Source organism: Lonchura striata, chromosome 1 (genome assembly GCF_046129695.1).
Source record: "Lonchura striata isolate bLonStr1 chromosome 1, bLonStr1.mat, whole genome shotgun sequence".
In the NCBI taxonomy this organism is placed as follows: Eukaryota; Metazoa; Chordata; class Aves; order Passeriformes; family Estrildidae; genus Lonchura; species Lonchura striata.
In genome coordinates, this window is record NC_134603.1 from 91649622 (window position 1) to 91662775 (window position 13154).

At 41.7% G+C, this 13154-nt stretch overlaps 1 protein-coding gene across 1 annotated transcript in view; it reads left to right on the forward strand.

Moving 5' to 3' along the window:
- NEDD9 (neural precursor cell expressed, developmentally down-regulated 9) overlaps positions 1 to 12655 on the forward strand; it is a 37428-nt gene extending 24773 nt beyond the window's left edge. Inside the window, exons 3-7 of the mRNA XM_021536526.3 lie at positions 6027 to 6128; positions 6984 to 7085; positions 7517 to 8740; positions 9070 to 9159; positions 10013 to 12655. Of these exons, the coding sequence (XP_021392201.2) occupies positions 6027 to 6128; positions 6984 to 7085; positions 7517 to 8740; positions 9070 to 9159; positions 10013 to 10504 (2010 nt within the window). The 3' untranslated portion in view covers positions 10505 to 12655. The remainder of the gene's footprint in view (positions 1 to 6026; positions 6129 to 6983; positions 7086 to 7516; positions 8741 to 9069; positions 9160 to 10012) is intronic.
- Positions 12656 to 13154: the final 499 nt, after the last annotated feature.

Here is a 13154-nt window from a genome sequence, read left to right on the forward strand (position 1 = left end):
ATTTAAAGAGACACATGTGGCTTCCTAAACATTTAAAGAGACATAAGTGGCTTCCTAAGTACATCCAGCAGAACAGCAAGAAGGGCAAAGGAGTAGTTCACTGCCTGATCTGACATAATTCAATGGCTTCTGACACTGCCTTGCAAAAGGCAAGGACTTCAAGAGAATAGGGAATTTTTCCCCCTTAATTCTCTCTGATATTTCCCTGTACTCTCTTTGTCTATTTTATGCTTGTTACAAGCCTAAGAGAACCCAGGTGGATGTTACATATCCACTTATGGGGCTCAGCAGCAGAATTTCAACAATTAGAGCTTCGTGTTAAATTTAAAGAAATAATTAACAGCAGTAAACAGACATGGCTTTTGGTTTCTTTTTTTAATTTCTTTACATTTTGATTCATGTTTCCCACACACAGGCTTTATGCCAGCCCCCTTTCATGCACCACCACCTGGCCTTCTCCATGGCAGAATTCTTCCCAGGGTAAGCAGTGGCTGGCAGTAGCTCATCAGCTGCTGAGTCCTGCCCATGGGGTGAAGAGGAGAGCATCGTGGGGTGAAATATGTTTTAATACAGTGATTTGTCCCGATCTAAAATATATGCCCTTCCTTTTCCACCTTCAAAAAGCACTGTTTAAATCTATTTAAAAAGCAGCCAGCAGGCATTAATGGGCTCTTGAGGTTGAGAGGCTGTACCAGGAAATACCAAGCTGCTGTTTTTAGCTCCCCTCTGCATGTGGTTTGTGTGGGGCAAGGTGTTGCAGAGATGCAACATACCTCTGGTCAGTTCTGTCACCTGTAAAACTCACTCGTTTCCTATCATTCTGCATATCAGGAACTGCGGTTCATGAGAACAGGCTAGATTCTGCCCTCATGGTACTGCTATAAATTCAGAGTAATTTTGTTTGCTTCAGTAGGTTTATATGCTCTTTGTCCTTGTGAAACAATGTAAACTACAGTTTTGTGTGTCTGCTCTAGGCACGAGAATGGTATTCTTGTTGCCGTAGTTAGGAATGTTCTCTGTTGCAGCCCAATATGCATTTTAATCCTGGGAGAAATAGAATGTTGGTTTTTTTCCCCCCCTATATTTAGGAAAGCAGGATTTAATGAATCACAGGACTGGATATTTTGTAAAGTACATGCAGAGTCAGCTCTTTTTTCTTGGTTAGGGACATGCCATTGGCATGGAGAAGGCCCAAGAGTGTGGAAGAGCGTGGTCTTCAGCAAGAACAGAACAAACTTTCTGCTTAGTTGTCTTTGTTTTGCAGTACTGAAAGTTTGAAGGCTCATTACATGTTTCACTAGAGCCAAAGTTGGTCCCTGTTAGCTGCTCTGCATGGATTAAGTGGTTAACAATGTTTTGAGAATGTTGTTGGGCTAGATAGTTTGTGGGAACACCATCTGTTTCCTTTAACACGTAAACAAGGAAAATTGCTGGTTTGAAATGCAGGATTATTTTTTTATACTTGGGTGACCACAGGCATTCTTAAAAGAGAAGAGGTAAAAGGGAAAATAATCCTCATGAGATATGAAGTGTAATGGCATTGTTAGAAAATAAATTTTTGAGTGTCAGATGGGGCTGCTATCCCTGATCTAGAATTGGCTAATGTGGAATATCTCCTTTGCAGTCACCTCCTTCCTTCTGAATTCATCTTCAAAAATAAACTACCATAAAATCATAAAAAATTGTTCAACGATACATTGGAAGGGCTGAGCATCCCATTCAGAAGGACCAAGTTAATTTAATATATTTATGGGTAAATATCCAAAATCAAAAATTACTTCTGACTGGGTTTGTTATCTTTCATACTTCATCTGCCCAGCTACCCCTCTCTTCCTCAGACAGAAGCAGTGCAACTCCATGTCCTGATGACCCATGTGAGGTCATGAGAGTAAGAACAAATGCCCCACATTTTTCCTTTCTCAAGCAGTGTGGACATTCTTTTAATTATTGTTACAAAATGTTTACTCCAGATAAGCTTTGGTGATTAACTTCTTCTGTTCTGAATTGATCATATAAGCAGTCCAGCTTAAAGAAAAGCATTGGAAGGAAAGAGGAGTTGAGGTAAAACAGGAAACATTCTTGTACTCAGTGCAGACCAGATTATCATCTGCAGGAGATTTTGCTGTGAAATTACTGGTAACTGGATAATAATTCTCCACACAGGAAAATATACCCAAGTCACTGTGAGAAAAAAGCTGTCTTTCATGTTATCAGCAAACATTGGTTTTCAGTTGCTGGGTATCTTAAAATAATATTTTCTGCCTTTCATATAATTTTTTCAAAAGCCTAAAGAGGAGCAGAAATAAAAGCATCTGATGCATTTTTATTTGGAAAATAAATGCCATCATAAGTAGAGTGCACTGCTAACCATAGCCCTGCAGACACCTCAGGTCTTCTGTCCACAATGGCACTTGCAGGCGGACTTTACTCATGAATACCCAGAATCAAGCATTTTGCACTTTAACATCTCACTTTCTTTGACAGCAGTTAGACACACCCAGAACACATTTTTGTTTCAACCAAATAAAGGAGTGACAGTGCTTGACCACTGCTTCAGGTCTGGGAAAGAGCAAAAGTGCCTAGATTATATAAAAAGTCTTGCAGTGCTGAGTGAAACTGGTTTCCCTTGTGTGGTCCATCTATCTCTAGTGTAATTTTTTAGGATTGTATCAGCACAGTAAATAAAAGCAGCACCCTTGTAGTACTGTAAATCTTTCATATGACATTTGTTATGTCAGGATTTTTTTGAAAAGAGGGAAAGGCCTCTAAAGATGACCTACCAGAGTATCTGCAACTGCATGAAACTCCTGTATGCAGAGGAGGGAGAATTTCTCTGCAAACACTGGGCATGAGCAAGCATCTCTTCCATGCATGTTCCAGGATCCATGGTGCAAGGCTATCATATGTTTTGTGACCAGGGATTCTTGTTACAAAAGCAAAATACTATGTTTACCTGTGAGAAGAGCTAGTGGTTTTACTTGTGTGTACTTAGGGACATGGCTTAGTGGTGGACTTGGCAGTGTTAAGTTTGTGGTTGGACCCAGTGATCCTAAAGGTCTTTTCCAGCCTTCTGTGATTCTATGCGTTATTACCAGTGCTGCTTGGATCAACTCCCTTTTTTATATTAGAGGCCTGTGACTTTGTTCACAAAGTCAATTCTCTGAGCAAGAAGAGAGTGGTGGTGTCTTTTATCACAGAATCACAGAATGAATTAGGTTGGGAAAGACCTTTGAGATCATTAAGTCCAACCTGTGGCCTAATACCTCCTCATCAACTAAACCATGGCACTGAGTGCCACATCCAGTCTTTTTTTAAAACGTCCAGGAATAGTGACTCTACCACATCCTTGGGCAGACCAGTGCCCAATCACTCTTTCAGTGAAGAATTTTTTTCTAACATCTAATCTAATCACTCTTTCAGTGAAGAATTTTTTTCTAACATCTAATCTAAACTTCCCCTGGCACAGCTTAAGACAGTCCTCTTGTTCTGTCAGTCATTGCCTGGGAGAAGAGATCAAACCCCAGCTGGCCACAACCACCTTTCAGAGAGCTGTAGAGAATGATAAGGTCTCCCCTTAGCCTTATTTTATCCTGAAGGAGTTCAGTCATTCAGTTTCTGGTGTAGAACGAAACTGAACAAATGGGTATAAAAATTTCACACGGAACAAGCAATATCTGTCTTTTTGGAGCCTGACACATCCTGAGTCCTGCACTGTCCATCTAGGCAGCAAACAGCAGGTGAAGCAGAGCCAAACTGCAGCAGTGCACCATTCCTCCTGCTTCCAGCACAGCATGGGGCCTCTGGTTGCCTGCCATGAACACCCGTTTTTTTCTTTTTTTTGGGATGGTCAAGCAGTTTCCCAGCATATTAGCAAGCAGCCTAATGCCACAGTGTTCACAGCAGCAGAAGGGCTGGTGGAGATGGGCTACCCAGGAAACAGCCCTTTGTTTTTACTGCACATTGTTGGTTCTCCCAGAGAATCACTTCGACACACTGAATGACTCATTGAAGTAGCTCCATGGTTGTAATTCTGGAGCCCTTGGAAGGAACCTCTGAGTAAACATGGCTTAAAACCAAATTCTTCTGTCTTGACTTGGGTAGAAATCATTTGACCAGCAGTACACAGCTGAGGGGGAAAAAAGGATGCAAAATATATATGGCAAACTATTCTAGTCTGGTCACTAACCCTCACTGGCAGAAAAAGCATGATGAAGTGATGTTGATACAAGTTAGAATTTTCTCTGGCAAACAGAATAATCCCAGTATTACATGAGAGTGGCCTGGGAGGGATACTGTCTGGAGTGACCCCTTGTGGGAAGCTCCCAGTAACTTCAGAAAGAATTTCCTTTAAAGTTTTGCCCATAGATACCTTTTACAATGCAGTAGATGATTCTGTGGGACAGGAACGGCCTGTCATAAATGCAATATTTTTAGATTCTTTTTTAAAATACTCTTGTGTATGTATGCCCTATTAGCCGCATGCCCAACTGAGCAGTTCTCTCATATGGAGCCCTCTGGAGACTCTATCACTTCCAGTTCCTGTCCTTTGATGGTAATTCAAGGAAAAGCACTTGCAAAAGATGGGTGGTCTTCCCCCGCCTGCCAGGCGTGACTGTTTCTCCTTTCCCCAAGGTCCATAGTCAGGGCAGGGCTGGTGCTGCCTTGGGATACTCACTGAATCAGACCTGCACTTGTGCTACAAAGGCACTCACCGAGGGGGAATCCAGTGCTTGTTTCATGGTACAGGAACAGAGACTGCACAGCCGAATCTGCGTGGCAAGTGAAAAGAAGGAAAGTCTGTGGTGTTAACATAGCAGAGAAGAGGTAGGGGGTTAGCATGAGGGACCTCAGTCTAGAAAAACTCACTCTGAAATCTGGCCAGGATGCAAGGATTCCTTACAGCAAAACCTGCCATGGGATGCTTACTAAGCATTTGGGTAGAAATTCTGTTGGTATGTCTTGCATACATTTCTAAGGAGAGTTAGGTAGCTCTGGTATAAAATTTTCCCCGGCTCAGTACAAAGCCACATCTTATACAAGCCTATGTACTTTGCCATTTTGTGCTTTTGGGTTACAGTATTTATATTTTTTTCTTAGAGCTAAATAGCACCAAGCAGAGGTTAAGATGTCAGCATTTCCAACAAACCCCGTTCTCTTTCAGGGTTAGGTAACATTACTTTTATACCACACTGTGCTGAAATTCTGCTGTGCAGATGCTGTCCAAGACTTAAGGCATTCCTTTTTCACACGATTTTATTTGTAGTTATTATGGTAGTTAATGGTTTACAAAATGTCAAAAAAATGTAAATTCTAAGCTTTCTTGTTTTTCAGAGACTGATATTGCATTATATACTTCAAGAATGGCTTGACATTTCCCATCTCTTAGCCACTAACATAGATGAACCAAGCAGAGACAGCAAAATCAAATGTCCTGCTTTGGAAAGTTTAAGCATATCTTTTCCATATAAAAAATTTCCAAAGCCTCAACTCACACTCAGTTCTCCAGGATGTTGTGCAATGGAGCACAGTAACACATGGAGTCCTGCTGGAGTAGGTGGGAAATACCTCTGCAAGCAAAGGCATAGACTCCCAGAGACTAAACATAGGATTTTAAGCCTCTGACAAGGAGTGGGGATAATCACACCTAGCAGGATCAGTGTACACAGCCCTGATCTCAGCGAGTGGGTGGTGCAGCTATCACCTCTTATGGTCTGTGCTAATGGGAGGTCAGTGGGAAGAAAGGACCAAGCTCTCAGACCTGCACACAGTCTGTGCTTGGCAAATAGAAGACAGTGTAGAGCACTAGAAAACAGTCATGTCAGGGCTAGTCTGGAAAAAAAAAATGGTGCATTTGTAGCTACTAACACTCATTTTAGAGTGTTCAGCTCTCAGAAGAGTATGCAGACTGGTGTTAGTAACATTGCCAATGATGCATGAATGTTAACAGGATTGGATTGTTTATACCCTGTGCAGTTACAGAGAGATCCTCAGAGACTTAACGTTTCCTCATTTTCCTTTACCCACAGGTAATAACACCAGTCAGGTCAGGACAAGGTTATGTTTATGAATTCCCTTCTAAACACCAGAAGGATGCCTACGATATCCCCCCCGTTCGCCCTCTCCAAGGGGTAGGTACCAATAAAAGTGCCAACAAGGCTGATAGAGCACAAAAGGTGATGAATTTCTACCAGACTTTTATGAGTAAGGCAAGTTCTCTCATTTCAGAGAGAAAATATGTTTTAATTAGATGCTGTGGCTTATTCACAGATCACAGACGTATTTCAAAGTTTTATTTGATGTTGACTAAGATTTGGCAGCACACCAAATGCAAAAGTCCCATTTGTTCTCTCTGTTTTGATCAAAGAGTATATCTAAACAGAATAAATTTGCTGCCTGGGAACATTTTTTTCCCCTGTTCTTTGTTGTTGCATAGTTGACAGTAATTCACTCAGTAAGGGTAAAATTATCACCTAGATGAACAGCTGCTATGCAGGGAGTTGTTTTAACCACCTATTGACTGCACCATGTCACTGAGCTTGAACTGTATCTTTGTTCTGGACCCTTAGCAGTCAGTCCCCAGGACCACAGACTGGTAGAGTGGATGCTGGCAGGACCTGGAACTCAACCACCCTGGATGTCAGGGTGTGATCAGTTCTGGTCAAATGTGCTCCCCTGTTCACCCCAAGAGGTAACTGTAATGGACTGACCCTGATTTACCTCTCAGGAGGGAAGTCAGCCTTGACTTCATCTCTCCAGCCTGATGTCCACACCATTGCCCAGAGGAGACCTAGCAAAGTTCATTTCCTCCTAACTGTCCAAAATTCTAGGCAAATCCAAGATGTTCTCCCATATGAAAAAAAACTGAAGAGCTTGGGTCACATTTAAACTTTCTGAGAGGAAACACAGAATCTGTGAAAATTCATCTAATAGCAGAGCTTTCCCTGAGGTGACTTGTTTCTGTAACCAATTTATTCTTTCTTCAGATATATGACATTCCCCCCACATCGGTTAAGGGGCCTGTACGTCCAGTTCCCATGGGAGAAGCAAAAGCCTTAGGAGTGTATGACATACCACCTGCCAAAGGGGTAAGAATTATTCTCTTTACACAAGATCCTGTATTTTCATGTCTAGCCAAAGACATGTTCTAACAAAGGTTCATGTATAATCCTGAAGGAGAAGGAGAGATTAAATGCTTTAAAAACTTCCTTAGGTTTTTATATTATTAAAACTCGTGAAGTGAAGCCCTACATCAAATTTAAGGTTATGAACTATAAATTTATAATTAGATCTACATTATCTTTGTGGCAGCATGCTGCCTTTTTGGATTTTGCTGCTTATGGGAATTTGCGTTGAGATAAGTGATAAAAAGTGAGGTATTAAAACTGACTCTCAGTCAAACTTAAGATAAGTAGCTGTCTCTTTGAAAGTCAATAGCAGATCTTCCATCCCAAATGGAAGATGGTAAATATTTTGCTATTCTAGTCAAAGGTTTCATGTTCTGTTTTCTGTGACTCAGGTCTATGCTGCACCTCCATCTGCATGCCAAGATGATACAGCCCTGAGGGAAAACGTGCAGGATTTTTCATCTCCAGTGGGCCACAGTGTAAGACCAGAAGGGGTATATGATATTCCTCCACCCATCACCAAAGCAACTGGAAAAGAACTTAATAGATTTTCTCCTGAGAGCGTATTATTACCAGGTGGAATGCCACAGACACAGAGTGTTTATGATATCCCTACGAACCATCAAAACCATTTTCTTGGACAGCAAATTGCACCTGAAAAAGATGTTTATGATACGCCAAGGGGAATTGCATTCCCAGGACAACACACAGGACTCAGTGAAAATCCCATTGCAGAAGGAAGGGAAGGTGTCTATGATGTGCCACCACCAATCCTCCAAGACAATAAAGGCTTACAGGATGTGACTGATGGGATGAATAGGTTGTCTTTCTCCAGCACAGGAAGCACAAGGAGTAACATGTCCACATCATCAACGACATCAAAAGATTCTTCTCATTCAGCATCAACTGCACAGGACAAAAGATTAATCCTTGATCCAGACACTGCTATAGAGAGGCTTTATCACCTCCAGCAGATGGTAGAGGCAACTGTCAATCACCTCACAGCCTTCATTACACCAGACTGGCGGTCCTATGGATATATGGAGAAACACATCAATGAAATTCACGCTGCTGTGGATAAGGTAGAGCAGTCATTGTTGGAGTACCTCCAGTTTGCCAAAGGATCGGCAGCAAATGCTTCCTACCTGTCTGAGTTCAGCCTCCTCAACAAAATGAGGAGGGAGGTGCAAAGGCTGGAGGACTCTCACCAGATCCTTACCCAAACCAGTCATGACTTGAACAGCTACAGCTGGTCTTTGAATGTCCTAGCTGTCAACAGAGTGCAGAACAAGTGCGATGACCTGGATCGGTTCGTTATGGTGGCAAGGACGGTCCCGGATGATGCCAAGCAGCTTACCACCACCATCAGTGTCAACGCAGAGCTGCTCTTCAAACAGGCACTGGGCAGCTCCCATTTCAAAAACATACCAGAGAATATAATGAACGCTCCTGACTGTGTGTATGACAGTCCTCAGATGCAGCGTCATGGAGAAAAAGCACAGAACCACTGCAGCTCCCTTCCCCCACTCCTGAGTAAAGGCCAGCACCCTTACAATGCTACCAGTGAGATCTCAGAAAAGAGCTGGATGGATGACTACGATTATGTTCACCTGCAGGTAGGTAAACCCAACACCTTGTTCTGCACGAGGCTGTGTAGGAGTTGTCTGTGGCTTTTGTAGAAGCTTCTTGTGGGAAAGCAGCAATCGATTGCCACGCTAAAGCATATTCCAGAGTAATTTCACCAGGGTGATTACTTACTGTCAAATAGGACTGTTGGATTTCTAATAGTGGTAGCCTTTTGCTCTGCCACACTATCCTTTCATTTTCTGTGGAGCACTACTAGTGAAAAAGCCAATACAAAGCAGCCTCTTTCTTGACCTGTGAGCTGCCGTTTAGCTCAGGAGCAGTTTTGATTTAACACAGTCTCTTCTGTTATACAAAACAGGGGAAAGAAGAGTTTGAAAGGCAACAGAAGGAGCTTCTGGAGAAAGAAAATATCATCAAGCAGAGCAAAATGGAGCTAGAACGCCATCAGGTATGTTCTCCCAGGTGTATAACTGCCCTGGAATGCAGCATTCCTCACACACAAGGAGCACTGGTCAAATAGAGCGGGAGGGGCCCTCCCCTTAGCAGTGTGCAGAGGATACAGATAATAAAAAGCAAAGAGTTTAAAAACTCTAAAAGTTCACCACGGAAGAGAAACAAGCTTCTCTGATGTCTCACAGCAGGTCAGTCACAAAGCCAGCTTGAGAACTTGGCTTTCCTGACCTGCCATCCAGGGCCTCCTCAATCACTGGACTATACTGAATGCATGTGCCACCTTCACATCTGCTCAGTGAACATCAATACCATCAGCTTAAATATTGTGCTAAACATCTCTTTTAGTGCTAAAAAAAGTAAGTTCACAAGATTGAGTGCTGTCACTTTTCCCTCATATTAATTCTTCAGTATGTTGTTGCCATATTGTATGGCAGAAAATTGTATAAGCAATGAGGAGGTGAGATTTAAAGGGTTTTCATCTCAAAATCCCACAGAGATGACAGCTTTTTAAAGATTGTGTAGGAGTCATTGCCACTTGTATCCATCTCTCTCACTTGTGATTTCAGAATACTCCAAATGAGCAACAGACTGTAAATTCAGAAGTTCGTGTTGTTGGGGTTTTTTAATGCAAATGAGGTATTTTAGATGTTTCTTCCTTCTGAACTCTGCATGTTTGGATTTACAGTAATCAAAGCACTTGATCCTAGAAAATAATACTGTTACTTTTTATTTAGCATAAGGTCAGTGTAGGATACCCAGGGGTGTCCTGAGGCACAAAGTGAAATCGTAATACATAACAGCATCTTACGAGAATACTTGCTGATGGGAGCTTTTGTTTTTCCTTTCAGATCAATCAGTTTCAACGTCTGGAGCAAGAGATCACAAAGCCAGTGGAGAATGACATCTCCAAATGGAAGCCTCCACAAGCCCTCCAGACCTCCCATGACAGCCGCCTGCTTTTGTTCTACTCTGACCAGTGCGAGACTCACTTCAACTCCCTCCTGAATGCCATTGATGCCTTTTTCAGTTGTGTCAAGTCTTCTCAGCCCCCCCGGATCTTCGTGGCACACAGCAAATTCATCATTCTGAGTGCTCACAAACTCGTGTTCATTGGGGACACGCTCGCCAGGCAAATGACTACTCAGGACATGTGCAACAGAGTGATGAACTCCAGCAACCAGCTGTGTGAACTGCTCAAGAGCGTTGTTCTGGCCACCAAGGCGGCTGCCTTGAGTTACCCCAACACGGCATCCCTGCAGAAGATGGTGGACCGAGTGACAGAGCTCTCTCATCATGCACAGTTGTTCAAACTCTCGCTGGTCCAAATGGCGTCCTTATGAAACCCAGCAGAATCCAATCCGTGAGCAGCAAAGTAGAAGAGCAGACAAACTGGAGTTATTTTTATGCAAATGGTATCTTTTTTTAGATATTTTTTATTAAATATTTTAAATACATTCTTATACATTAGAGAGTCTAATCAAATCAGGGATCTGGGAATATTGTCTGGTTCTGTATTATGGTTCTTATACACATTTATATTTGTATACACAGCGTATATGTATATACATATGTATATGTATATGTTGTATATGTATATGTTGCTACCTTACCTAAACCATCAATTAAGCACCTTAAAAATTACACATCAGGTAAACAGTGCATATCTTTTGTATATACAGCCTGTTTCCTCAGCATATTTGTTAACTGGATTCTGCACTCTTTTTGTTTCATTCCATCTTGATGCTGGTGCATGGACTTGGTTGTGAAACCTACTTGTAGCAATCCATGAAACAAGTGTAGTGGTTCTCATAGAACTCCATTCCCTTCTTAGAAATTACTTTCTATAGGTTAATTCTGTGAAGTTTAACTCCTTTTGATGTTACTTTGTAGTGTAAAACATTTGGTCGTTCTGACCAACATACATGCACAGCTGCAATAAGCAACATATCAAGCAAGTCATACAGCATTTGGGAGAAAAGCATTTTTAGGCCATGTAAGAAACAGGACCTAAAGGAGGAAGGCAGAATTGTATATATTTAATATCCTTTGGCATTCAGTTTTTGTTGTTTGTAGTAACTGTCCAACATGGAATTTCAAAACCATGAATGGATTCCCAGCAATGTAATTTCATACATGTTTACTTTGTATGTCTTTGCATTGGCAGTTTAATTTAACAGTCAGGCTTGAAAGCCTTATTGTTTACGGACTCAAGAGATATCCTGAGGGCATCCCAGGATCCATTGGTCTAATTTCTGAGGCTGTGGGCGAGCAATGTTTCAAAATACCAATCCCTTTCAGAAGGATTAACATACAAATCATATTTTGTATGGAAAGAAAAGAGCTTAGTTTGAAATAACAGATATTTAAACATCTCTATAGGATATACACAATTTAATGAAGAAGTAGCACTTAATTTTCTCTGATATATTATTGGGAATTAATTGCATCTGTTGCAATTCTGACTTCCATTCAACTACTGGGCTTTTTTCCAGAATTTTATTGTGTAGGTGCTGGTCTTTTCTGCACTACACTGTTGCCAAAAATGATGTCCTGTTTTAATGGGACCATTCCATCAGTAAATATGCACAGTCCCGCCTAGTAATTTTCAATGTAGACCCTTAAAAATTGTTAGCAGAGTATTAGCCTCCTTTAGAAATTTCATGTATGCTGGTCTCTCCAAATCCCATATAAGCTTATTTGTCATTGTTGCCTTCTGTAAACGTCCTAAAAATAAGTCACAGTGCACCATTTGCCTGTGGTCCCTAGCCTAAAAGCTGTGCTTCAAAGTGAGCAGTAGCTCAGGAAAATTCCAGGTGATTCCTGCATTTTTAAAGCAGAAGCAGTACTGCCCTTCAATTCAAGGTGGTCCCGCATTAATGTGTTGAGAGCATTTGCCAGATCGCTGGTAACAGCAGGGCGGTGAGATCAGTCGCACCTGGAAAACAGGCACTTCTCACTTCTGCCTGACTCCTGACTTTCCCATTTTGTAGCTGAACATGTGCCTTACTGAAATGGGATTTGTTGTCTTAGGTGACAGAACCATTTCAGCAGTGTATGAAACCCCACAGCCTTAATGTATTGTCTTAGAGTGAAGACCACTCTTCACTACCATAACATTCCAGAGAGCAAAACATTCCTGGAAGGTCAGTGTAAGCCAGCACAACCCCAGCTGGCTCAGGATGGGCTCCAAGGCTCGGCCTGGTGTAACATCCTGAAAGAGCAGTTGTGATTTTGTAACCTAGAAGCAGTTGCCAAAAAGCAATCTGTGTGAACCTGTTTTGTACTATTGTTGTTTGGGATTCTTTTGTATTTCCTTGTCCACTTTTTTCACTGTATATTCTTAGAAAGTGAAAACGTGTTTCTAGGTGTAGTGGTTATGTTGATAGTTTGTGCTTTCCAAAGGAGAACCTTTATTGCAACCCTGTATTACAGTTTGTTATCATGTAGAGAGTCATTTTGAAATGATTAAAATTACTAGCTTTTTTATATTAAAAAAAAGGCAGTTTGATCTTATTTTTTCTTGTTTTCAGAGTCTTCTAAGCATATTAAAAGGAAATATTGCTGCTTTCTGATATACTATCAAAGCCATTCTGAAATGAGGAACTAATTTTCTGTCTTTTCAGTGGTCAGTGCTTATAGTGTGAAATGAGAACTTGGGAGTTTTAGAGAAAGGGACAGACAGTTTCTCTGCCTATCCAGAAGCAGCAGGGTGCACATTTTTACAACTCAGCCACACAAGCTATCAAGTCCAAAATACTTCTATGAGGACCTGCAGTACACTGAGACACAATCCTGTTCCATTCCTTGTGTGTATTCCTGCTGCATAAGCTGCATCCCAAACCACCTCTCCCTAGCACTGACAGTGGTCCTTCACCTGAGTGGGGCAATTCCTCTCAACAGGATCCCACAGGATGGTGAGGTCATAGGACACAGCTCTGCCTTCCACCCATTCTGGCCTGTTCCCCCTCTCCAGCACTTACTGGTGAAGCC